Consider the following 24,867-nt stretch of genomic DNA (forward strand, 5'->3'; position numbering starts at 1 on the left):
AGTGTAATTTAGGTTTGGCTCTATTTGTCTAACCTTGAAGACAATGAAAAGGATCAAACAAATGTGATTGTACTGAAATTCAGAACACATATATTATTCCTGCCTCCATCATAAACAAAACAGGTGTAGACAGCTTGGAGGTAAGGAAAGGTAAAATTATGCAGTCTGTCACATGAGTGGAAAGTGAAGGATTTAGGAAAAAAAATAGAGTGAGGATTCTTTATTCATTCCATTCAGTAAAACTTCCATCAGTTCTTAACATAGCAATATAAATTATGGCTCTAGTTACTCCTTATTAATGTCTGGTACTTACAGAGATTTTGAGCTGTCTTTGAATCTAGCACTTTCAGTTCCTTCGCCTTTTTCTTCTGTGCAAGTTTCTTCTCATCATCACCATCCTGGTCTTTCTTTGCTGTAGATTAAGAAAAAGAAACTCGTGAAGACACAGGAAAGCTTTTACATATATGCATATTTTATCCTAAACCACCACGATAGGTAAAGCCATTATATCATGTATATATACCAGATAAAGATAGAGACAGAACATATGCAAAATTTATTACCTGTAATGGGGTTCTCCGTAGGCAGCAGGATAAATCAGACACACAAGTAAACGACATCAATCAATAGTGCTCACACGAGCTAGCTCTCCAAGTATGCATGAGAAATTCCCATGCAGCATTACCTCATGAGCTACCTCAGTCAACTTCCAGAAAGATGGGTGGGTATGTAGGTGTGTAAATTTTATCCTGCTAAGGAAAACACTTATTACAAGCAAAAACTACTTGCTCTGTTGATAAAGCGGCTCAATATGTGTCATAGGTGAGAAATCCCAAGCCGAGGGTACGAATATTGATTTTGCAGGGCAATCCAAAACAGGCATACAATGGAGAAAAGATGTGGTATAGCCACGGGCAGGCACATGCCTGCCCAGCAGTAGCACAGCTGTGATGTGGCTGATGGGGGATCCCTAAACCCTTCCAGCTGTAGACTTCCAGCATCTCTCCATGCCCTTCCCGCAGGCAATCGGGTCTCTTAATTCAACCCCCATCCTCCTGGTACCTTTTAAAGCCTTCAGTTCTTTGCCGGCAGTAACTCACTCCCAATTCTCACAATGGCAACAAACCTTCCCTCTGACGCAACTTCCTGTTACTGCACAGGTGGGACCAGGTCAAAGGGAAGGCTCGAGGCTGGTGCGAGCAGTGGGTGTGAGTCGCTGCTCACTGCTGATGAAGAACTTAAGGCTTTAAAAGGTATTGGGGGTGGGGGGTTAAGGGGTGGAGTTGAGAGACCCAATCGCCTGGGGGGAAGGGAGGGAGAGAACCTGAGTGGGGGGGGAGGGGGGGGCAAGGTTGTCATGCCCACCCATTTTGGTCTCAGGCACATCTAAAATTTGGAATCTGGCTATGCCCCCGGAGAAAAGAGACTATTAATTGCAAAAGCCTTATAGAACTACTTGTCAAAATGTTGTCCAGACAATATCTAGATTTAAATGTGTGAACGAAAACCACACTGCAGCTCTATATAATTCTTCACAGAAAGTCAGCAGAAATAGGCAACTTTGTCAGGGTTATTATTTTACATGCTTTCACTGTATCAGTTCATTGTAATCCTGATAGGCCATGGTAATGGGATATGCAGTCTACTAGCCAGTTTGATAACATTCTTTTAGGTACTATATTTCCTATATCTGTTAAGATGAAGTGTTGAGTGGCATGGTGATATGACCACATTTCACATAGCATGTTAGCTCTTCTTTACAGCCCCAGTGTATGTAAGGCCTGTTCATCTTTGTGTGCAGGTCTTGGGAAGAATGTGTGAAGAACTATGGATTGCTGAGAAAATCTGATACCAAATTTGGGGGGAGTCTTAAGGCCTAGTCTATTGTTGAAGAACTGCACTTTCAGGAGTTAAGGTACCATGAACAGGTGGTCTCTTGACCATAACAGCCTAATGAAATTGAACCATAACAATGAAGCAATGGGGCTACGAAAATTTATGGATGCCTTATCATCTTATGTGTAATGACCTAGATACAAGCAAAATTAGGGGACAGATATAAAAGAGGCTGTGTATGTTGAAGTAAGTCAAAACCAATTTGTAGTTCCTTTGTTTTTTGAGGCAGAATACCAGAACCAAACATCTAGTGCTGAAATTCACAATTGCAAGAAGCTGTCTAATATTCTTAATCCAAGAACCACTCATGAAGTTCCAAACAGTTTGTCTGAAATCATATTCTATGCTTCCAGAAGTATGATGTTTAAAAGATGCATGCATCAAGAGATTGCCTAGTTCCATATCTTTAATGCCTCTTTGTAGAGGATAGAAGATCCATTTCCTACTTAGAAAAAAACAAAAACAAAAAACCTCCACTAAGTTGTCCATTTGGATCAAGATTTTCTTTCCTGACAACATACTGGTGAAGGCTGTAAAGTACTGAAGATTATCCATAAGAAGGTTGATCAGATAAGATTTATGTTCTCATCCAAACTTACGAATGTAAGGAGACAGCACACGAGTTCCCCATCCTAAATCTGATGCATTTATAGTTAATACCACTTGGGGTTAAGGCTGCTGGAGTGCAAGTCTCTGAATTAAGTTGTCATGCATCTAGAACCTAGTTAATTTTTATTTGATAAGATAATGTTTTGGTGGGATAAAGTGAATCAAGCATTAATGTCCATTACAGCCGATGAATATGAACATTTGCACATGATATTGAATGGTCTGTGGCAGTTCCAATGGGGAGAAAGTTGAGGACCTTGTTTTGTTTACAAGACCCCCCCATGTCATTGCCAGTATATGTCTGATCTCTGAAGGAAGTCTTTTACTGCTATTAGGGTTTCAATATACTAGAGTCTGTGAAGTTGATTTTTGATAATTTCTGATGAAACCCAGTGATATCAGAAGGTAAACTGCCATCTGAAGAGACCGTTTAGCCTGTTCTGGAAAATAACCTTCTACTGGCCATCTTCTAGGGAAGGAAGGAAACAAAACAAACAAACAAACAAACAAAAAAGATATCCATTCATTCCCATACATTTTCTAGTGGTTAGATTAATGGGCTGGGAACCAAGAGACTAAGGTTTAGGACTTGATTCTGTCACTGACACTTATTATGAAGGAAACAGTAGGAAATTTGTTAGGTCCTATTATTTAATTTAATTCAACAGGTTCCAAAGCTTCTAACAGAAGGATGGCTTGGAAATATCACTTTGCTAAACTGTTGGCAGCGTTACTACTTTTAGTTTAGTTTGACACTGATATACCACTTTTCATTATCAAAGATAAAGCAAAGCAGTTAAACACTAACAGAAAAGAGAAATGAAAAAGTATAGCTTTCATAAGAAAAAGAAATGAGAGAAGAACAGTGTTAGCTACTTTTCCCTCTGGTCTATACTGAGAAATCAGCTCAGTTTGCAAGATGTCTGCAGGTAGACACCCCTAGAAACAAGTAGTGAAACTGAGACAAAAGGTAGAGAGGTTGTGAAGCATCTGTGACCATTAGAAATACGTCACTGAAAAGCTTTTGAGGCATCTAAGCTGCAAAAATCCAGTGGAAGGGGTGATTAAACTGCAGCATGAGATGACAACTAGACAAAGATTACCAAAGCCAGTAAAACAGATACCCTACTCCACCATGTGCTACACAATTTGAAGGTAGCTATGGAAGCAAGAGCAGAAACTATCCCAGGATGAGGAAGAACTGGAACTTGTAAACCCCAAAGCCACAGGATCAGTAACCACTAGCCTAGGAAGCCATGGGTAGTGATAATTGGTAATTCTGAGGGGGGACAGAAGCATCAATTTGCTAAACAAGCACATCCCAGAAGGTAGGCTGCCTATCAGATGTCAAGATCCAAGGCTCATCAAGCCTGACTATTTTCCAATGAAGCTCATCCATAATGACACTGTGGAGCCGATACTTGGTGTCAATCTTCTTGGGCACCTCAGGGACCTACAGAGAGGACTCCCAGTTCCTGACAAGGACTTCCTTGAGCACCTCATGGAGAAGTGCAGTCACAGCCTCCTTAGGAGGAGATGAGTAGTTCAGTACCACGAGCATCTTAGCCCTGGGCTCATCCTCCACTTCCAAAGGAAATGGAATGGTAACAGCCATTTCCTTTACAAAAGATAGAAATGAAAGGCTCTTCTGAGGAGACTTTCTCCTTTCAGGTGGAGTGGAGAGTCAGACGGAATCCCTTAAGACTCATCTGAGGAAAAGTACCCGAGATCCTCCTCTAAATCCCATTAGCGCTCCTCTTCGGTGTCAGAGAGTACTTCCCAATGGTAGTGTCGAGACTCAACCTGCCTCGGTGGCAAGGAACCATGTCCTCGAGAACGGCATCAAGAAGCTGACTCCCGCCTGAACTTCGGCGAAGCTTCCTCCACCAACGTTGAGAGAGTGTCAACTTGGTCGGCAGTTGACACCGGGTTCGCACCACAGGCTAAGGGCCAAGCAGGGCAGCAACGGGAAGCAAGGTAGGCGCAAGCACCCCTAATACCAATGCACACTGTTGCATAAAGCCATGCAGCAGCTCATGGAGCAAGGCCCGGTTGCGCTCATCGAAGGCCAACACCGGGAAAAGCTGGGTTGCCGGCTGAGGTGAAGGTTGCAGAACCGTTGGGGTCAATGCGGGAGCATGATGTTGGCTGCTAGGAGACCGGTGCATTGTCAACTCCTGTACAGAGGGGGAGCGGAACTCTCGGCACAGACACTTCTCGGGTGCCGAATCCTTCAACATGCCGGAGATCCCAGCACCATGTGTCGAGGGTGACCAATGATGATGCTTCTTGGCCTTCGTCTGAAGTGTGTCACTAAGGCTCCTCTATGCTGACGAGATCGAATTCACACGCTGCCTCGGGGTCGGGTCCGATGATGGACGGTCCCGGAGACCCTGCACAGCAGGAGGCCTCGAGGTAGGTGGAGACCCACTTGATGCTTCACTGCTCCCAGTGTCTAAGGGTCTTGTAGCAGCCATGCTTACCGATGCTCCCAATATGATGCCAGACATTGATGCAGACGCCTCCGACCTCGATGACGATGCCAACATTGAGGAACCAAACTTGGATCTAAAAATCCTCTCTCGTTGAGCCTCTCTGGAAACCTGGATTCTGTTTTTCATGCGAAGACAGAGGACACAGTTAGCGGGGCTATGGTCAGGCCCAAGACACTGTAGACACCAAGAAAAGGTGTCTTTTCCAGAGACTGTCCGATTGCACTTTAAGCCACTGGGAATCTTCATGGACATGGAAGGAAAAACTTCATTGGCTAAATCAAACAACACGATGGTGCCTGAAAAAGGGCAAGACATGGCAAAAAAGAAAAGGAAAAGTTCCCGACCGAAGTCAAGGCCTAAAAGTGGCCTGACGACGGAAAACAAATAAAACAGGGCAAAATCACTAAAAATTAAATGAAATTAAAAGACGAAGGTTCCAACAACAGGAACACAAGGCGAAAAATAAAATAAAAATAGCTGAAAGGCACAAAAATAGCTCTCAAGGACCAAGTGACGTGAGGAGATGTTTATAGAAACACAATCTCTCCTCACACAGAAAAAGAACTGAGGAGACCACGTTCTTGTGGCGTGCGTGAAGGTGCGGTGAAGCGCATCTCGTGCTCCACAAAGCTCTCATGTATATTTATGTTTGTTTAAAAATTGATATACCGCCTTTACATAGTTGATGCTTAGGTTACACAGCTGATGGCTCTGCTGTGTGACCCCTTTCTGACACAGGCTTCATCTTTATGAGACGAAAACCAGCAGATGCATCAGTGGCATGGCCTAGACAATGGTTCTGCACATTTATACTGTTTTCTTTTTGGCAGGGGGCTAAGGAAGTCATGCTGCTGGAATGGGGGGGGGGGGGGGCCCATCTAGAAAAGTTTGCCCAGGGCCCCATAGGTGGATAAAGTGGCCCTGGTTACACACACACACAAGGCATGACACCGGCTGCACATCCTGTAGCAGAACACGTTTATCCCCTCCTGCCCTAGCTAATATTCAGAATAAGGGCTCTATAAAGCTTAACTTATATTTCTCTCGGCGGGGGCAGTATTTAACCATCTAATTGAACCAGAAATACCCAGCGCCTCAAATGCTCTCAACGTAACATCTTCCCATATAGTATTTCAAAGTCACTGTATGCCCCCAGTCTTTTATTTCTTTTTCTGTATCTGCCAGTCTATTATAGTATTTAAACTACCTTACGGATCTCAACGGCATGAGTGCAGTGGCGATTCATTTGTCAATAGTCCCGCTTGCTCTTAACATGCCATTTGGCCAGAGGTCCTGGTGGTTATAATTAAGAGTTTAAAGCTAAGTTTCAAAGAATATAATAATTTTAAAAAACAAGTATTTATGTTAATAATGAATAAAGGGTAATGAATCATGAAAAATGAAGGGAGGACCTATGAAGAGGCAATGGCGTGTTAAGAGTTAAGAGCAAGCGGGACTCTTGAGAAATGAATCGCCGCCACACTCATTGTGCCGCTGAGGTCCATAAGGCACTTTAAATACGATAATAGACTGATGTATACAGAAAAAGAAAGAAAAGACTGTTTGTGGGCATACAGTGACTTTGAAATACTATAATGGGAAGATGTTACATTGAGAGCATTTGAGACGCTGGGTATTTCTAGCTAATATTCAAGCACCTTTCTGACCTCATTTGGAGTGTAAATTTCAAGGGGCTTCGACGTTAGCTTCAAAACTTAGTACAAGAACAGTACTGGGCAGACTTCTATGGTCTGTGCCCTGAGAAAGGCAAGGACAAATCAAACTCTCGTTTATATATATAAAGTAACACATAACATGTAAAATGAGTTTATCTTGTTGGGCAGACTGGATGGACCGGACAGGTCTGTCTGCCATCATTTACTATGTTACTATATTTGCAACTTTCTTTAAATTAGACTCATTTTATTATTCCTGTTACTCTATTTTATCTGTTTTGTTTTTTTGTTACATTTGTACCCCGCGCTTTCCCACTCATGGCAGGCTCAATGCGGCTTACATGGGGCAATAGGGGGTTAAGTGACTTGCCCAGAGTCACAGGGAGCTACAGTGGGGGAAATAAGTATTTGATCCCTTGCTGATTTTGTAAGTTTGCCCACTGACAAAGACATGAGCAGCCCATAATTGAAGGGTAGGTTATTGGTAACAGTGAGAGATAGCACATCACAAATTAAATCCGGAAAATCACATTGTGGAAAGTATATGAATTTATTTGCATTCTGCAGAGGGAAATAAGTATTTGATCCCTCTGGCAAACAAGACCTAATACTTGGTGGCAAAACCCTTGTTGGCAAGCACAGCGGTCAGACGTCTTCTGTAGTTGATGATGAGGTTTGCACACATGTCAGGAGGAATTTTGGTCCACTCCTCTTTGCAGATCATCTCTAAATCATTAAGAGTTCTGGGCTGTCGCTTGGCAACTCGCATCTTCAGCTCCCTCCATAAGTTTTCAATGGGATTAAGGTCTGGTGACTGGCTAGGCCACTCCATGACCCTAATGTGCTTCTTCCTGAGCCACTCCTTTGTTGCCTTGGCTGTATGTTTTGGGTCATTGTCGTGCTGGAAGACCCAGCCACGACCCATTTTTAAGGCCCTGGCGGAGGGAAGGAGGTTGTCACTCAGAATTGTACGGTACATGGCCCCATCCATTCTCCCATTGATGCGGTGAAGTAGTCCTGTGCCCTTAGCAGAGAAACACCCCCAAAACATAACATTTCCACCTCCATGCTTGACAGTGGGGACGGTGTTCTTTGGGTCATAGGCAGCATTTCTCTTCCTCCAAACACGGCGAGTTGAGTTCATGCCAAAGAGCTCAATTTTTGTCTCATCTGACCACAGCACCTTCTCCCAATCACTCTCGGCATCATCCAGGTGTTCACTGGCAAACTTCAGACGGGCCGTCACATGTGCATTCCGGAGCAGGGGGACCTTGCGGGCACTGCAGGATTGCAATCCGTTATGTCGTAATGTGTTACCAATGGTTTTCGTGGTGACAGTGGTCCCAGCTGCCTTGAGATCATTGACAAGTTCCCCCCTTGTAGTTGTAGGCTGATTTCTAACTTTCCTCATGATCAAGGATACCCCACGAGGTGAGATTTTGCGTGGAGCCCCAGATCTTTGTCGATTGACAGTCATTTTGTACTTCTTCCATTTTCTTACTATGGCACCAACAGTTGTCTCCTTCTCGCCCAGCGTCTTACTGATGGTTTTGTAGCCCATTCCAGCCTTGTGCAGGTGTATGATCTTGTCCCTGACATCCTTAGACAGCTCCTTGCTCTTGGCCATTTTGTAGAGGTTAGAGTCTGACTGATTCACTGAGTCTGTGGACAGGTGTCTTTCATACAAGTGACCATTGCCGACAGCTGTCTGTCATGCAGGTAACGAGTTGATTTGGAGCATCTACCTGGTCTGTAGGGGCCAGATCTCTTACTGGTTGGTGGGGGATCAAATACTTATTTCCCTCTGCAGAATGCAAATAAATTCATATACTTTCCACAATGTGATTTTCCGGATTTAATTTGTGATGTGCTATCTCTCACTGTTACCAATAACCTACCCTTCAATTATGGGCTGCTCATGTCTTTGTCAGTGGGCAAACTTACAAAATCAGCAAGGGATCAAATACTTATTTCCCCCACTGTATGTTCCATCTTTGCTTACATCCTATATGCTGTGTACTAAAACGTTTTGTGTATTATGTTCACATTGTAATGTAGCATACTATGCCATACTTTGTATTGTTTGAATATTTTTACTGCTGTAATTGTTTATAACTTATGTTTGACTTATTCTTGCTGTACACTGCATTAAGTGAATTCCTTAAAAAAAAAAAAGCAGTAAATAAATCCTAATAAATAAATAAAAATAAACAAACGAAAGAGCGCCTTTGCCTTTCCAGTCCCATGTTACCTAAAACCGTGCTAAAATCTCATACAGCATAGACACAAAACAAGAACAAGAATATAAATGCTTGCAATTACTTCAAGATCTTCCCCTCACTACGTTTTGGTATCCATGGCCACAGAAGGGCACGGTTTATTTTTAAATTTTTTGTAATAGCTGAACTCTGAGCTCTCACTGTTTCAATAAATGACAGAATTTAGTAACTATCATTTTAGCCTCAAAAAGGCCACCCCCCCCATGTCATTTCCATACCTTTTCTTTTTTAGGGGGGGGTGTTTGGGGTTTACTGTCTGTATTATTCAGACAAAATGGAGATGATTCACAACTAAAAAGAACACGCCTTAAAATGGCTGAATGCAATAAAGAAAGAGAAAGAACTCCAGAACAGCTCAAGGGCACACCCCTGCTGTCTGAAGAGGTGAAGTGAGAGCATGCAGCACACCAGAATATTTCACAGAAGTACAGCAGAGCTCAATTTTGTCTGCACAGCATGCTCTTTTGCACAGAAATTCCTGCTATGGGATCCTTTATCATTCCATTTTAAGGAATCTGATTTCGAAACAGGAAGCCAGAAAAATGGCACTGATCAGCACAATAGCACAAGAAACTGTGTGTAACAGATTACAAGAGATAGGAACAGACTTGGTCTCTCACTGTTGCAAACAGGCACAAAGCATCTTTTAAAAAGACAGTCCAGCTCGGTGAACATCTGCCAATGCAATCTGACCCCAAACATCCTGAGGCAAATCCCCTGCATGGAATGGAAGCCTTGATTTAATTATTCCCATGCAAGTCACTGTGTTAGGGCCTTTTACAGCCCTCTCTTTACTGAAGGCAATACAAATTTAAAAAATGCATCAATCTAAATTCCATGAATATTAGCAACTCTATTGCTTTTTAAAAACCTTACTATATTGTAAATCCATTCTCAAATGAACTATTTCATATGTAGATCAGTTACTCCCCTGGATTTGATTCTTCTTACTATTATACTGTTACCAGTTATAAACACATAAACTAATTCAGTGTGCATACTTTACTATGTATAATTTGTTTATATACATATATATATTTCTTCAGCACTTGACAAGTATATAACAAAATATGCATATTTATGGTCATACATGGTCTGGTCAGCCATCAACAGATAGGTTAATCATGGAAGAAGAAAAGATTTTCAACTGTGAGGGACTCACAATGACAATGAATATTTACACAAAGCACACACATTATATAATTGGTATTTTATCACTACAAGATAACAGTATAAGCAAAACAATAGAATTTAAATGATACTTAGAAATATTTCCCCAGCAAACTGTTTAAAAAAGCTGCTCACTGCTCTCCAAAAGGATAAGTTCATAGTGGTACCTATGTGGAAACAGAGACAGAACTAGCCTGAGCACTAGGCATCCACCTAAGGTGGCACCGATGCAGCCGTCAGCATACCTAAGGAAGACACTGTGGCAGGCACAAAGCCTTCAGCATCCACCCATGTTCAAGGTCCCCAGATCCTGTCTCCTCCAAACGTCCTGTTTTGGTAGGGGTGGAGTCAGGTCTTAAGCATGCACAGGTGCACAAGGCTCCACACAAGCTGTGATGAGTGCTGTATACTCATGCCAACTGCTGCATTGATGCCACCCTGGATGGGGTAGTAAAAGGGAAAAGAAGCTGAACACCTTGGGTTGGGGAAAGGTGAAATTAGATCTTACCTGCTAATTTTCTTTCCTCTAGACCCTCCAGACCGGTCAAGACGCGTGGGTTATGTACTCCTACCAGCAGAGGGAGACTGAGAAAACACTGAGCTTTGAACACTGCCTATATAACCTGTGCAGTACATACAGTAGCCAGTATGCCACTCACAAAGCAGAGTAACAAAAAACACAACTTGAACTTTAACTAGCAACCCTGTACATGGCTTCCGCCAACTGCAAGAACAATCACTGTTTCTTTTATTTGCATTGTAAAGACTGTCAATTCGTGCTTCCACAGGTGGACTATCTGCAACGCCACACCTGCACCAGACCCAGACCAGCCAAAAACTGGTAACAAGAGTCTGAGATTATGACAATCATCAGCTGCCAAGAAATGCTCACCGAAAAACTACCTCCTGGCCTACAGTATATCTGGGCGGGTCCTTGACCGGTCTGGAGGGTCTAGAGGAAAGAAAATTAGCAGGTAAGATCTAATTTCACCTTCCTCAGCGACCCTCCAGACCGGTCAAGACGCGTGGGACGTACCAAAGCAGTAAATACCTTATGGGCGGGATCTACGAAGGCCAGAGGTCAACACTGCTGCTCCAAAACTCGCCTCTTCCTTCGCATGCACATCAATCCTATAATGCTTCACAAACGAATGCAACGAAGACCAAACCGCCGCCCGACAAATATCTGAAGGCGGAATCATACTATTCTCCGCCCAGGAGGCCGCAACTGCTCTGGTAGAATGAGCAGAAAACCCCTTAGGAACCTCACGGCCCTTCACCAAATAGGCCGACGCAATCGCCTCCTTCAACCATCTTGCTATAGTCGCCTTGGACGCCGCTGCGCCCCTTTTAGGGCCACCATGAAGCACGAACAAACGATCCGACACTCTGAATTCCTGAGTTCTAGACAGATAACACCGCAAGATGCGACGAACATCCAACTTCGCCAGCCGACGCTGTTCCGAATCTCCCTCCAAGTTACCTAAAACAGGCAACGAAATGACCTGATTAACATGAAACTCTGATACCACCTTTGGCAAAAAGGAAGGCACCGGCCTCAAAGACACCCTTTCCTTGGAAAAAGACAGAAAGGGCTCTCTACACGACAAAGCCTGCAATTCCGAGACTCTCCGAGCTGAGGTAATAGCTACCAGAAAAACCGCCTTCAAGGAAAGATCTTTGCAGGAAGCCGCAACCAAAGGTTCAAATGGAGGTCTGACTAAGGCATCTAAAACGAGATTCAAATCCCACGGGGGAACCAACCGCCGACGAGGCGGCCGCAACAATTTCACACCCTTCAAAAAACGAACAACCTCCGGAATAGAAGCAATGGACTTCCCCTGAACCTTCCCCCGAAAACATGACAACGCTGCCACCTGAACCTTCAAGGTAGCCAAGGCCAGACCCCTGTCCAAACCATCCTGCAAAAATTCCAACACCTCTGCCACCGAGGAACGAAAAGGCATCACCGTCCGCTCTGCACACCAGTGCTCAAACAATCTCCAAACGCGAACATACGCCAAAGAGGTGGAGGTTCTGCGGGACTTCAACATTGTATCAATGACTCTGGCAGAAAACCCTTTCTTCCTCAACCTGTGCCTCTCAAGAGCCAAGCCATAAGCGAGAACCGAGCCGGGTCTGGCATAACTATCGGACCTTGACACAAGAGTACCGTTTCCGACAACTGAAGGGGCTTCGCGATCGCCAACCGCACCAGATCTCCGTACCACGGTCGACGCGGCTAGTTTGGAGCTATCAAAATTACCCGGCCTGAGTGCCGCTCGATGCGCTGAATTACTCGACCTACCAACGGCCACGGAGGAAACACATACAGCAATCCCTGCGGCCAGGGTAACAGCAGAGCGTCGAGACCCTCCGCACGCGGATCTCTCCAGCGACTGAAAAACCTGGGGACTTGGGCATTGCGCGCCGTGGCCATCAGATCCATAACTGGCATACCCCAGACCGACAATTCGGCCGAACACCACCTGATGCAGAGACCACTCTCCGGGATCCAGAGTATGCCGGCTCAAAAAATCTGCGTCTACATTGTCCACCCCGGCCACATGAGCCGCCGAGAGCGCCTGAAGATGACCTTCCGCCCAGTGGCATAACAGTGCCGTCTCCTCCGCGACCGCCTGACTCTTTGTGCCCCCTTGCCGATTGACATAGGCCACGGCTGTGGCATTGTCACAGAGCACTCTGACTGCCTTGTGGAGAAGCATTGACTGAAAACTCTGAAGAGCCAACCGAATGGCCCGAGTCTCCAATCGGTTGATGGACCACCTTGCTTCCGCCTGGGACCACCGCCCCTGCGCTACCTGACCGAGACAATGCGCTCCCCATCCTAGCAGGCTTGCGTCTGTGACAAGAACCACCCACTGAGGGGACTCCAACGGCATTCCCTTCTCCAGATTGCAAGTTCTGAGCCACCAACGGAGGCTGCGGCGGACAACCGGCGACATCGGCAGCCGTACCTCCAACTCCTGCGACAGGGGAGCCCACCGACTGAGGAGAGAGGACTGAAGCTGACGCATGTGCGCCCGGGCCCAAGGAACTACCTCTATGGTCGCCGCCATCATCCCCAGAACTTGCAGGTAAGCCTGGGCCGTCGGGGACGGCAGTGCAAGAAACCGCCGAATCAGGTCCTGCAACTTGCTGATTCTCGGGGGAGGCAAAAACACTCGACCCGACCTCGTATCGAAGAGAACCCCCAGATACTCCAGAGCCTGCGATGGTACCAACTGACTCTTGCCGAAATTCACCACCCAGCCCAGAGACTGGAGAAACTGTACCACACGCGACGTCGCCCCCTCGCTCTCCGCCAGGGACTTGGACCGAATCAACCAATCGTCTAGATACGGGTGCACTAAGATACCCTGCCGGCGCAACGCTGCCGCCACCACCACCATGACCTTGGAAAAGGTGCGGGGAGCTGTTGCCAGACCGAAGGGCAGGGCACAAAACTGAAAGTGCTTCCCCAAAACTGCAAAGCGAAGAAAACGCTGGTGCGCCGCTCGAATGGGAATGTGAAGATACGCCTCCGTCAAGTCCAGAGAAGTTAGAAACTCTCCCTGCCGGACTGCAACAATGACCGACCGCAAGGTCTCCATGTGAAAAGAGGGAACTTTGAGCGCTGCATTGACTCTCTTTAGATCCAAAATAGGCCGAAAGGCATCCTCCTTCTTTGGCACCACAAAGTAAATTGAGTAACACCCCGAGCGTTGCTGAGCGGGCGGAACAGAAATCACTGCTCCCAGACTGAGAAGACGACGCAACGTGTCTCATACTGCTGCTCTCTTGAGCCTCGAGTGACAAGGGGACTCTAGAAACCGTTCGGGCGGAGAGGTCTCGAACTCCAGGGCATAAGCATCTCGAACCACTTCGAGAACCCACTGATCTGATGTGATGTGGACCCAGTTCTGGTAAAACTGACTCAGCCGAGCTCCTACACGCACCAGAACCTGGGTCCGCACACCTTCATTGGGCAAGCCGCCCCGAGGGCTGACCTCCCCCGAACGAGCCCCGGCCTCCGCAACGACTCCCGCGAAAGGACTGGGTGCGCTGGAAGAACCTACCTCTAGAAGCCCCACTAAACCTACCAGGCCTATACCGTCGAGCCTCACTAAGTCTACCTCGAGAGGAATTACCCCTAACTCCCAGCTTGGGACGAAAATCCGGGAGTCGAGGCACCTTTGCCTCACTAAGGCCTTTCACTAACTTATCCAACTCGTCGCCAAAAAGCCTAGAACCCTTGAAGGGAAGAGAACACAACTTAGCCTTAGAGGCCGCATCCGCGACCCAACCTCTTAACCAGAGAGCCCTACGCGCTCCCACTATCATAGCCATATTTTTAGCCGACGCACGCAACAAATCATACAGTGCGTCAGACAAAAAAGACGAACCCATCTCCAACTTGGCTAAATCCTGTAAACCCGAGGTCCCAAACTCCCCGGGATCATCCAGGAGCTTCTCGGCCCAGCGAAAACACGCCCGCGCCACCAGGCCCCCACACACCGAGGCCTGGAGAGCTAGCGCCGACAAGTCAAAGCTTCGCTTAAGAAATGCTTCCAATCTCCTATCCTGGGGTTCACGGAGTGCGGCCCCACCATCTACTGGAATAGCCGTCGCTTTAGTAACCGCTGTCACCACTGCATCTACCGTAGGAGCCTTAAGGGAATCCCTATCCTCCTGCGGCAGGGGATAAAGTCTCGCCATTGCCTTAGAAACCTTACACGGCGAATCTGGCAAATCCCATTCCTGGGAAATCATCTCCCTGAGATCCTTGTTCATAGGAAAGATCCGAGCTCTACGCTGAATGCCTTTCACCAAGGGATCCTGCCCAGATTCACCTGAAGCCACCTCAGGATTAAACTTAAGGGTAGCTGTGACATGATCAATGAGCTCCGAAAGCTCATCCCTATGAAAAATCCTAACTACTGAGGGATCTTCCCCAGGAAGGGAGTCCACCGGATCTACCGGACCCTCAAACCCCTCAGACTCTCCCCCGTCACTAAATGGGCCTTCCGTGCCCACCTGAGACAGACATTCCTCATCCTCTGTCCACTCTATCCGGGGTCTTTTAGGCAGCATGGGACTAACCCCCTCCACTCCCTGGGGGGGGGGCCCGATTTCCAAGCCTGGAAAAGAGTCCAAACAAACTCTGGAGGGAAGCTAACCCCTCCTGGACCCTCATTAGGCACTTTGTGTGTCCCCACTGGAGCAACTGGCTCAACCACAGAAGCCTCTGCACATCGGCTGAATTCAAAATGGCGGCTGTTCCCGCCGAAACTGAAAGCGCCGCTGCCGGACCCGCTTGAGTTGCCGCTGCTAAGGGGGCCGCCGATAACGCCGGGACTTCCGCGGTTAACTCCGGGGGAACTGCCTCCACACGTTTGGGCTCACCGCACAACCGACACTGACCACCCGGCGATTCGATGCCCCGGCGCGAGCACGCGCGACAACGGAGTAGTTTGCCCGCCATAACTACAAAGGTAAAGCCCGCGCTTTCCCTTACCGGCCCCAATGTCAGACAGGCTCCAGCAACACTGCTCTCTCGCTACTAAGACGGAAAAGAACTCCCGTTCGTTCCGTACTAAATAAATAAATATATCTCCCTTAAAGAGACAGGAGACAGGTCTGGCAGCTGAAAATTGCAAGGCTCTCAAGGCTGCAGTACACAGACAGCAGCCGAGGCACAAAGCTGCCAGTAACCCAGTACTGGAGAGCAGCACAGGGGGAGGGACCCGCCCAAGCAGGTGTGACACCCCAGGGGGAACTACTGGGCCCCACCGGACCCAGGGCCCCGAAGCACTTTTTTTTTTTTTTTTTTTGGCAAACCACGTACAGGGTACTTAAAGGATAAAAATCCCCTGAAAGAAAACCAAAATCCTGAATCCCTAAAATCAAAGCTACCTCACCAGACTATTGAAGACTGCACAGGCTGTCCTTCTACCTCTGCTGAGACTGAGAAAATACTGGCTACTGTATGTACTGCACAGGTTATATAGGCAGTGTTCAAAGCTCAGTGTTTTCTCAGTCTCCCTCTGCTGGTAGGAGTACATAACCCACGCGTCTTGACCGGTCTGGAGGGTCGCTGAGGAAAAAAGGAAATGCTGAACACCAGGGTAGAGAAGGAATGGGATACTGGCCATCAAGAGGTGGGATGATGGTGAAGGAGAAAGATAATGGCCACCACAAGAGGCAAGGGGAGGGAATAGGAGATACTGGATTGTAGGGAATAGGGGAGGGAAGGTGAGATGCTGGATAAATGAGGTGGGGGGAGGGCCTTGAGCTGACCTGGAGTGGGGGAGGCACATAGCTGAAGGTTCACCTAGTGTCTCAAATACCCTTGAGCCAGGCCCTTCTTGGAGATGATTCAAATGAATGGTTTCATTTTAACTATCAAAATCTTGTAGCCCCATTATGAGCCGAGATAGTATGGTGATGACTTCCTTCCACAGTAATACGCTGTGCCACACTATGCACAGCGTAAGCTACATCATGCAATACACTTAAGGGTTGAGGTACTAAAAGAGCTTCTCCCATTTTGTGCCTATGAGAACAATGCTTAGTGAATAGGGTCCACAGAAAGAAACCTATAAAAAGTCCTTAAGTGCAACAACCCTTTTTTTCAGTAATCCTCTCATGCTATACATTGGCGTCTACGTTTATGCACCAAGTGCATGTGTAACTTACAGAATACTTTAAGCTAAGAACATAAGTGTTGCCATACTGGGAAAGACCAATGGTCCATCAAACCAAGTATCCTGTTTCCAACAGTGGCCAATCTAGGTCACAAGTAACCTGGCAAGATCCCAGAACAGTAATACAGATTTTATGCTGCCTATCCTAGAAATAAACAGTGGAGTTTCCTAAGTCCATCTTAATAATGGCTGAAGTGCTGCATTTAGATGAGCACCTTTACACCTGCTATTGACATGCAGCAAGTGGACACTCATTTTTTTCCAATTAGCCTTTCTGGCGTTATTCATGCGAATGGCCCTGTGATAGGACTGCTCTGTTTTTGGTTTTGTTTTTTTTTGGGGGGGGAAGGAAATCACCTTTGAATTATTTTAACTGAATGGTGGTTTTGTATGGATGTATCCTTTTTTTTTTTTTTTTCTGGCATCCCTTTTCTCGTTTCTGTCATGTTTTATAATTTTAGTATACTGTTCACTGCTTAGATCCATACAGGAGTATTGGACTGTTCTACGACATTTCTTTGAATGAGCAACAACTTTGAATTCTTCCTTAGGATTTTTTAACTATCTTATGGACTATTAACATCTATATGGAGTTTGTTTGCTTTATACATTAAACTGATTGAGCTGGGAGAACCAATAGTTTAGTCGGAGTATAATATTCATGTAGTTTTATATATCTACATTTTATAGGATTGCATATAAGAAGTGTTATAATAATGATGAAATTAAAAAATGTTGTACTAATCTATTCTTTTTTGGTATAGATAACAGCAAAATCTAATACCTGTAATTTCATGCAGTGACACACTGCACAATAAGGACCAGTGACATCCATTAAATATTTCTGTTGCTTATCAAAGCTATAACAGTGTCCTCTTGTTTTACTGAAGCTCCCTATCGTATGTCACTAGAGACCAAGTTATAGTCTTTTATATTGGCACTAGAATGGAAGCATTAATGATCAATCTATACCTCGCTGTTAAATGAAATGCTGCAATACTGGTGCCTGTTAAAAGACAAAGAGACTGTCAGAATACTGTCTAAAACTAAACATAAAACTGTGCAGTAGTCCCTGCTACTTGAGTCTAAAATGTACATGTGACTGCATCCACCTGTTTTTATAAAGGGCTTGGGATTTATCTTACACCTTTTCAATAGCAGCTCAAGGTGAGTTACATTCAGGTACAAAAGGTATTTTCCTGTCCCCAGAGGGTTTACAATCTAAGGGACCAACGCTCAAAACCTAACACCAGTGTTAGATCAGATTAGTGTATGACTAGTGCAGGTGTTAATCTGTACAGAATGCTCACAGGGTTTCAGTGCAGGAAACATGTAGGACACAGATGGCCACAAATTCTATTTAAATGTTGTCAAACCAATGTTAATGAGGTAATTTGCTAAGCCCTCCAAATGCTCAGAGAACAGTGGCGATAAACCCTACTTTTACCACTGGAAATCTACCACCAGCTCAGAGCTGGCATGGGGTGGGGGTGGGGGTTTGAAGAGAGAATTTCTTTTGATTTTCAGTTTAAAATCTGCCAGTTTTTATTTCTTTTGGAAGAGAAAGAAAGCCCATGCAAGTGCCAGTACTGAAAGAAATGTGCGCAAACTAAGTAAACCCAAAAGTGAAAGCACATATTGGCACCTGTTTTCTGCGCTTAAAGTACAAGCCTTCCAAGTAAAAAAAAAAATAAAAATAAAAATTGAAAAGCTTATATTTAAATGCAGAGAAAAGCGGTGCCAACATATGCTTCACTTTCGGGCTTGCCTGGCACATGGCTTTAGCGTGGCAGTTCTGAGAATCAGCCCCTAAGAGGCAAATGCTCAAAACGCTGGTGTTGTACAAAACAGCTCTGGAAAAAACCACCTAAACAGCGGTGCAAAAGAACTTCCCAATGCTCAACATTAATGGCATACATATTTTATGTGCGCTGTTAGCACTGAGCATTGGGAAGAGGGAGCCATGCATGTGATGTGAGGGTCAAAAGTGCCTGTGATGAGAAAGTCATCCTGTTTCTACATTTTTTTTGCTGCAATAACTGGGAGTTATTTTTTAGTGTAAGAAAATATGCTTACCGTCACTTGTAGAATTTTGCAAACAATGCATGCTAGTGAAAACTGCTCTTCTGTGGCTCTTCCTAACACACCCTGCTCTCCCTTTAACCTAGCCACCAATAGTAGAGACCACCTACAGAGACCAACTTAAAGCTGCGCTCCCCCTTCCACTCACGTGGCACTCATCTGCAAATCCACCTTCCCAAACCTGAGATGAGTTTGAAGTAAGTGTCCCATCTTTCTTGCCTCTTGGATTAATGGAAATGCTGCTGATCGGGATGGAAGAAAGGTGCAATCACTAGTGGGGATGATGAGGGAAGGGAGACTGCGGCAATGGCTGCTCTGACCCTAATGCCAGATCCGAGCTGGTGTAAGGTTCCTGGCTTGGAAAGGGTGCTCAGGGTGCTCTTTGAGATTTGGTGGGAATAGGAAATGACCTAATTTAAATGCTATTAGCATGCTAATTGCGCTACCCTTTGGCGCGCTACTTCCCCATGCTAGAACTCGAGCATTCTGTGCTAGCAAATACAGGCGCTAGTCCGCCACGAACAGCCTCTAGCGCCCACATTTGCTTCTGATTATCGGGGCCTATGTTTATACCTGAAGCAATGGAGGGTTAAAGTAACTTGACCAGGATCACAAGGAACAAAAGTGGGATTTGAACCTTGTTTGTCTGGTTCTCAGCCTGCTTCTACTCTCTTAGCACTGTGGGCCAGATGCACTAAACTTAACGAGCCATTAACGAGCAAGTAGTAAACTCTGGCATGCACTAAAGACTTTTTTTTGACGACAGTAGCAGCTAACGAAAACGGAATGCAGAAGAGCGAATTGTGTAGAAACCCTATTGTAATGAGATGCACTAACCTTTTCTGATTGCCTTAACGCTGGAAAATCTAACGAGAAGTCTGTATCTCTCATTGGGGCTGCGCGGGATTGAAAAACTGCTACAAAAGTAACAAAAAAAAATAGTGCTCTGCTTTAAAAAAAGACTTCTATTTTGGCCGTCATCCCTCCCCCGAGGACGTCGCGCTGCTCACCCCCTCCAATGTGGCTCGATCCAGAGGACAGTGCAGTTGAGGACGCCCATCCAAAAAAAAAAAAAACCATCCATTTGGCCATCATTCCCCCCCCCCCCCCCCAACAATAATATTTTTGCAGTACTTCACTCAGCTGAGAGACCAGGAAGTCGCTGAGCTAAACGCGCTGTGATTGGTCTCTCAGCTGAGTGAAGCACTATCAAAAAAGACGTTTTTATTATTGCGGGAGGGGGGGGGGATGACGGCCAAAATGGACTTTTTTTTTGGATGGGCGTCCTCAACTGCACTGTCCTCTGGATCGAGCCGCTTCGGAGGGGGTGAGCAGTGCAGCGTCTTCGGGCGGCACAGGGAGGCGTATTTGGCATGCGCAGAGCAGCCAGCATAACGCTTGGCTCCTCTGCGCATGCTTGACCGGCCGATTGGCTGTTTAACGATGGAATAGAGAATGCAAGTGAGCTACAACAAGCAGCTCATTTGCATTCCCTTTCCTTAATGCGTGCCCGTTCCTTACCGATTCGCTAAGGGAATCGGTAAGGGAAGGGCTCTAACGATTGTTTAGTGCATCTGGCCCTGTGAAATTGGCTCACACAATCGTATTTAGACCCTCCACCTTCCCCCCTCAAACTTCCAATTAGATCTTACAGCAAATACACAGACGCACAGTTGTGTAAACAAGCACACTGACACGAAATGTTACACCCCAGGCCTGAACTAAATTGTGGCATACAGTTCAATAACGGAAGAGAGAAAGTTAGATAAAGATGCAGACATCTCAAAAAGCTTCACACAGGTTGGGACCTCATGTCTGGCAGAATAGTTTAAACACATTCACACCCTGGTATTCATGCTTGCTTGGGGGTAAATAAAGGGCCAAGATGAAACACAAACCTCCCATGGAAACAACTCTCCACACCCTCTAGAACAACAGTGAGCAAAACGCCTGCAAAAACACATCACAGACACACCCTGACATGTAGCAACACACAATTGCATAGGGCAACAAACACACCCTTTAAGTAAGGGACAGTGAAACTTTACAGGTTAGCTAGCGGCGGCTCCTGTGATTACCTTTACAGTTTTTATGGAGCTGGAACACACTTATGTCATGCAGAAAAACATCTTCTGTGTAGCAGAAATAAAAGGAGAGAAGATATTTGTCTGCAAGCACCAAAATATGGGGTGGAGGGGGAAAACTGGACAGTGAGCAGGATAGTAAAACCTCTCAGTGTTACTGGAAGATTTACTCACTTTTTACTGCAAAGAATCTGATGAAGAAAAAGGCTGTTATTTTGATTAGCACAGGCATATGGTTCACATTAGCAAGAAATTCATCCTGTCAGAAGGGAGCATTTTTTTTAAACTCTTTGAAATGAAACCTGACACAAACACAACTGAAGCATAACATTTGGAATAAAAAGCATACAAAGTATAATGAATAAATTATATTCTACATTTGCAGTAACAAAGACAGAAAAGTACAATTCTTAAATGGAGTGTCTGTTTAAACATCCTGTCCCATATAGTAACTGTTCACAATAACAGAATATAACATGATTTTATTTTGGTCAAATGCAGAAGGAAGAAACTGCTATAAGGGGAACAGCAACCTTGGGGTTAGAAATTTACTAGGATTCTCAACCTCAGAAATCTTTCACATCGCCTAGAAGCAGCTCTGCTGCATTCCTCAAGGGAACCTCTTTTCTTTAGATACAGTACAGACCAAGAGGTTTGTTTTTGCAGACAGCCTCAAAATTACCATATCAGGTTATTTTTTTTTTCTTAACCACAAGGAAGGAATGCGAGTCTCTTGTACCTCAGCTGAATGAGAGAACGCAATGTGGCTAAGACTGCCTGAAATCTGATCAGAAAGCTGTTTATACAAAAGCCACCATAAACAGGTTCCCTGGCAGACAGAACCGTCTCTGGGGAGTGCAGTTTAAAGGTAGAGAAAAGAAAAGCTGCAGTGGCAGGTTTATCACAAACAATACTATAAAAAAAGGCTGACAGATGGAGCAGGGCTACAAAGACAGTCAGCCACACTAAAGCCTCACTCTTTGTTCTTTGTGAAAGCCTTTACTTTTTCCTTTCTTTGTCTGCAAAGAGGCAGCCAGCATAGGGTGGGGAATGGAGAGGATGTTTAGGTTAAAAAAAAAAAAAAAGGTAGGCAGGAAGGGAAGGTTGTCTGGGTTACCAAAAATCAGCTGACATTCCCCTCCAATCAAAACCAGATGATCTCACCACAGCAGTGTGTGCTAAAATAGCTCAACTGCACACACCTGGTGGCTGAAAAGAGCAAAGCACAAGTCTTATGGACTGAGGGAAAGCAACAAAAACACAAAAATATATACTTTTATACAAGGGGAAAAGGAAAAAAAAAGATTTCTGCCAGGAAAATAATTAGAATAGATTGGAGCAAAAGCTAAAAACAGAACTGTATAAAAAGAATGTGTTTAATCCTTAAAAATAAATAAGTCAAGCATTATTACAAAGAGCAGCATGTGAAGGTTTATTTCCACATAAACTGAAGAATTTTGGGCTACTCGAACACACAAGTTAGTGTGTCATAGCCATAACACTGGCACATGTGTGGTTGATGAAGGGTTCACATAAAAGAAACGGCAGAAAACTATACAATTGGGTTTACATCAGATATTCCTTGTTTTAGGGACTGGTACGACGTTCTAAAAATTTGATAAAATATAACACAGGCCAGACCAGAGGCATAGCCTGTGTGGGCTGCTGCCCCTTCACTTTGGAGTCAGGCCCACCCAATCAGCAGAAATGGAACAGGCCAATGACAGGAGAATGGCGGTGGTTTCAACATCTGCATTGCATTCTGCCACCTGTGTTAATCTTGTGTTGAGGGTAAGATACAAGGTTGGATATGTAATATTTATTCAGCTAACTCAGATGGACCAAAGTTATGCATAAGATGAGGATCAACGATGGCGCCATAAAGAAGGCTGTGTGGGATACTAACCATCACCGAGTCCTGCAATGAATTTCTACTCTATGATGGTGATAAAGACAGGACCTATTCTGCTGTTCTGGAGTTCCTTCACTGTCTGATCAAATGGACACCTTCATGGCCCAACAGAAGACTTCATTAGGGGGTCAGAAATGTTGAAAAGTGCAGAAGGGAAATTGTGCCTGTCTTCTTTAAAACCCCAATGAGAGATCCCAAACCCTCCAAGGGATCCCACAGTTGCACTGGCTATTCATGTGGAGAATGCTCTGGTGCTGAAATGATGAGTTCAGTGGGCCTCAGGCAGCCAAAGAGCAGACTCCTAAGGCAGAGAATACTATCACAGAAAAGGGTTTGGATGTCAGTTGACCCAGGAAGAATCAGGAAAAACACAAAGCTGGAAAAGCCAGATTACTCTGGAGGAAACTGGAAGGCTATTGTGATGCTGGGTAATACGTTCACTATAATGCCTTGAAAAATACTTAAGTTGTGGGAGTTACATGATGACTGCAGCAAGCACACACCCAAGCAGCTAGCCCCTCCCCCCCCCAAATCCTTAGTATTTGCAAACATGAGTACTCCCTACCAGCAAGGCATTGGCCGCAAGCACCAGAACAAAATAGGCAGCTGAGTTAACCATTTTTTAAGACAATCGACACCTACAGTGGGCAAGAGATGGCTAGCAAGATGCAGAGGCTCACCAAAGACAAGCTCTGACTCTTGGATGACAATATGGAAGTAGAAGCAAGCACACTAACCATTGCTCTCCATGAACAGTATACAAAGAAACTCAAACATATTGTGATGGTACTTAAATATAAGCTCTCCAAACTGCAGACAGTGGACAAAATAAAGGGCTGTTTAGAGAGATATACCACCAGACTTCAACAGATGGAACAGCGCATCACCTGAATGGAGGATCGTGTGTATGTGCAGTATGTAAAGCAAACAAAATATCTTGATGGACTGCATAGAAGACCAGGAGAACAGAGAGCATCCATGTAGTTACCCACCCAGAGACAATTAAGAAGAATACGCTGAACTCTTTGGGAGATGAATTCCAGCGCAGCTGGAGATCCTGGCTTCAGAACTACCTATTAAGGTGGAAAAATAAAATGCAAATGCAGCCACTGGGGATTGGACATGCACCATGATTGCTACTATTTTGAACTTTGTGGAGAAGGAAAATATCCTGGCCTTCTATAGAATAAAAAGGGATCTGGAGTAGGAGGCCAGAAGCTTCACATATTTGAAGGTACTCAACACCAGTTTCAGAGCTTTTTATCGGTAGATCAAGTTGGCAATTCAGTTCCCTGCTAAGCAAGCAAATGTTTATGTCACCACAAGATCTAGACATTTATGGAGTAGCTGCCACGAGACTGATCTGTATACCTGGTTGTGATGCCATTCAAAGGCAACACCACTTAAGGTAGCCATCATAATGCCTATAATTCTGGGAGAGTGAGAATTCTTTTTTTTGTGTGTATGTGGTTCCTGAGAGAGTTCCACGCTGTGGGTAGATTTCACGGTTTCATTATAAGTTTGGAAGTTAAAATATAGCACTGACTTATTCAAAACACCAGGGCCCTCCAGTCACATGTACATTGAGCCATGCAGAGGTTTGAGCTTCAGTAGTGGTAAATGCTGAGCAAGCACTAGTGTGCCCTAAGAAGACTGTGGGACAGTAGAGGTAAAGGGTGGCCATTGCACTTGAGGTTGAGAGTCATCACTCTTATGCAAATTCCGGAGAAGCAGCACATGGTCTAACATGAGGCTCTTGGATTCAAGCTGGACTTGAGGAGAAGAGGTGATACAAGGGTTTAGATGTGACACTGGGGGGGGGGGGGGGGGGGGAGGTCAGCAGGGGCAAAGCATTATAAAATACACTCGTCTATGGCCTGAATGGGAAGTTATTTGGTGGGAGGGGCTCTCTGTTGCTGACAGATAATAGTTTTAAGGAACAACTGTAATAAAAGGA

At 45.2% G+C, this 24,867-nt stretch overlaps 1 protein-coding gene across 2 annotated transcripts in view; it reads right to left on the reverse strand.

Annotated features, from left to right (window-relative positions):
- DIAPH1 (diaphanous related formin 1) overlaps positions 1-24,867 on the reverse strand; it is a 676,165-nt gene that overhangs the window by 237,017 nt on the left and 414,281 nt on the right. For both annotated transcript variants that reach the window (XM_030213536.1, XM_030213537.1), the window contains one exon: positions 314-412. In XM_030213536.1, the coding sequence (XP_030069396.1) occupies positions 314-412 (99 nt within the window). The remainder of the gene's footprint in view (positions 1-313; positions 413-24,867) is intronic.

Source organism: Microcaecilia unicolor, chromosome 8 (genome assembly GCF_901765095.1).
Source record: "Microcaecilia unicolor chromosome 8, aMicUni1.1, whole genome shotgun sequence".
NCBI lineage: Eukaryota > Metazoa > Chordata > Amphibia > Gymnophiona > Siphonopidae > Microcaecilia > Microcaecilia unicolor.